This window comes from Magnolia sinica, chromosome 4 (assembly GCF_029962835.1).
Source record: "Magnolia sinica isolate HGM2019 chromosome 4, MsV1, whole genome shotgun sequence".
Taxonomy (NCBI): domain Eukaryota; kingdom Viridiplantae; phylum Streptophyta; class Magnoliopsida; order Magnoliales; family Magnoliaceae; genus Magnolia; species Magnolia sinica.
The window spans coordinates 40,914,975-40,917,571 of record NC_080576.1 but is presented as its reverse complement, the minus strand read 5'-3'; the positions used below and the strand labels follow the sequence as shown (position 1 = coordinate 40,917,571).

At 42.0% G+C, this 2,597-nt stretch overlaps 1 protein-coding gene across 1 annotated transcript; it reads right to left on the bottom strand.

The window, feature by feature from the left end:
• Window positions 1–1,618: 1,618 nt before the first annotated feature.
• LOC131244471 (uncharacterized) lies at window positions 1,619–2,373 on the bottom strand. Its single transcript, XM_058244052.1, has 4 exons — window positions 2,270–2,373; window positions 2,119–2,166; window positions 1,762–1,998; window positions 1,619–1,675 (listed from the first exon to the last, which is right to left on the bottom strand). The coding sequence occupies exons 1-4, from the start codon at window positions 2,366–2,368 to the stop codon at window positions 1,655–1,657; spliced, it is 405 nt and encodes a 134-aa protein (XP_058100035.1). The 5' UTR covers window positions 2,369–2,373; the 3' UTR covers window positions 1,619–1,654.
• Between the last annotated feature and the right edge of the window lie 224 nt (window positions 2,374–2,597).

Genomic DNA, 2,597 nt, shown 5'->3' with positions numbered 1-2,597 from the left:
CAATCTGGGTCTGATCTGACCCATCTAGGCGGCCCCCAAGGTGGTCCGCCTGACTGTTGGTTGGAGGCCACACATCTACATCGAGGTGGGTTCAATACGATCGGACCATTGGGTCTTGGATGGTTTAAATGCACACATACGTCACACGGGTCCCCACCGACTTGCCGATTAACATAGCAGCTATATAGCGGGTGAGATCACTAGCCCACCGTCCCGTATGTATCATGGTGGGGGGCCATGCATGTGGTCCAACAACTAAATGGATGGACAGTCTAGATTAGCAGACCCAAGCCAAGCTAAAGGCAGGTGGGTCCCACATGTGGATGGCGTGGAGGATGCATACATCATGATAGGGCCTTACGTGGTACCGTCCAGCAATGGACGGTGCTGATGTTCACCATGTGCGGGCTCCACAATCTGCTGATATCAAGGGCAGCGGTCGTCCAACAGATGGACGGCCCAGATATACATGAGGTGGGTCCATGCGTGTGGGACCCACCATCACTAGTTATATTGTGAATATATATATACACACAGACACACACACACACACACCATATATATAATCTCAAACGTACAGAGTCGAACGTCCCTTGCTGGAAGGCCTGGATGACGTTCATATGTGGACGGTCAGAGAGACCCATGCAACCTGATGTGGCCCAGCGTCAGCCCACCTGTGGTTTGGTGAGGCCAAGTGTCAGTGCAACCCACCTGCATTTGGTGAGGCCCATGTTCTGCGCAGGCCACCAGCTGTAACCGTGTATGCATGTCGCCCCTGTTGCGGCTGTTTTGAAGACTGTCTCCGGCCCTGTTTTCATTTTTTGGCTTAAATAGACCCCATTGGAGGGCTTATTTCACCGCCTATCTGTGGCCAAACCATGGCCACTATCATGGTCTGATAGATGCCAGATCTTGGCCCCATCTGAGGGTGGTATCAGTCCATCATCATGGCTAGCTTTAGCCCAAGCAACAATCCCATTGAAAGACTGTGTTTAGCTAGATGGAAGGCTAGTTTACGGTCTGATGCAGTCGAGTTGGAGACCCGATTTGCAGCGCATCTCAGGCCATTGAAAGACTGTGTTTAGCACCCTGCATATCATCCATCACACCATGCCAGAGCATTAAAGTTTCTCTTATGACAGTCATATTCACTGAAGCTCCAATTAAACAAACATGTCAAAAACTTACGGGGTGGAATATCTGCTTACCTGCATAGAAACTGAACACAAGGGTATATATTGATCATCCACCTCTCTTACTACCAAGTAGTCCTGATGAAAATGCATCTACACTACAAGAAGGGGAAAAAAATAGTTTGTGGCTGCACCGATACGGTCTAGTATGAACGGCTGCCTACGTACCCAATGTTCGGAAGATTGGGATCAAGCCACTACGTAGTTCTTAATATTTAAATCAGAATATTTTACGCATAAGCAGAGAAAAAATCAAAACAAATGATAATAGAAATGTGTACCTTCTGTTATGCATAAGAAGATGAAAAGCTGAAACAAATCACAATATAAATCTTTGTAGATTAGTCAAGCAAAACTACTAACATGAAACAAACATTAGCTATCACAACCAACTGTCAAAATCAATTATTTTTGTTTTCAGAAATAACAAAAAGAGAGAGAGAGAGATCCCTCCATTTAGCTCAATCCATAGTTGTCACAACCTACAAAATAAAATAACAAGAAGAAATTAGTTAATATTTACAATCTTATATAAGTTCTATTGTATATGAAAAAAAAATAATCTTACCAAACAACAACAATCAGGCCAACAAATACTTGTTCCAGCCGCATCCCCAATTGTTCTGTATCGTCCATAGGGTCTCATCAAAGTCTCTTCACGTACAATTGCCACCTGAATATATACTTCCCAAAAACCATTTCCAAGTGGGAACCCGCCTACTTTTGTGAGCGGATCCTTACTCAAGACAATCCCTCTAGCGACAGTAACCCCACGGATACTAGTAAGAAGAACTTCGATTACGTCCTACAAATAAAAGTTACTATTTAACACAATACATTGCATCATTTGTATACCACATCTAATTAAGAACACAATAATCTCAAAACATAATAAAAGAACTATTTGATTTGTGTGAAAATTTACCCCGGTACTACTGCAAGTCGTAGTCTTTCCCTTTTTCGCTAAGTGTCCCTACAAATGATAAATCAATGTCAATCATCATATACCGACTAAACTCTATATAATATAGGACATAATACACATGTAAATATATGCATATATATCATATAATTACCTGGCTTGATGATGAGGCCGGTTGGTTTAGGTTGAGATTAGCTGAATTATCTGATACTGTGGATTTCAGATTTGTCCTAGAGGATATCAGCTGCGCCATGGATTCTTTAACTAATTCATTGGTTAAGATGGGATTTTGTAACTAATTCATGGAAATAGGTAGGTATTTAACAATGCATACAAAGATGACACAGTCACATATCACTTAATCAATTTCAATGACCTCAACAAGCCCATATCGTCCAAACGTAGAAAAAAATAATAAAGAAAAAGAAAAGGGAATCAGGCTATCCAAAACACATACCCTGTTCTGCAATCAAGTCATCCAC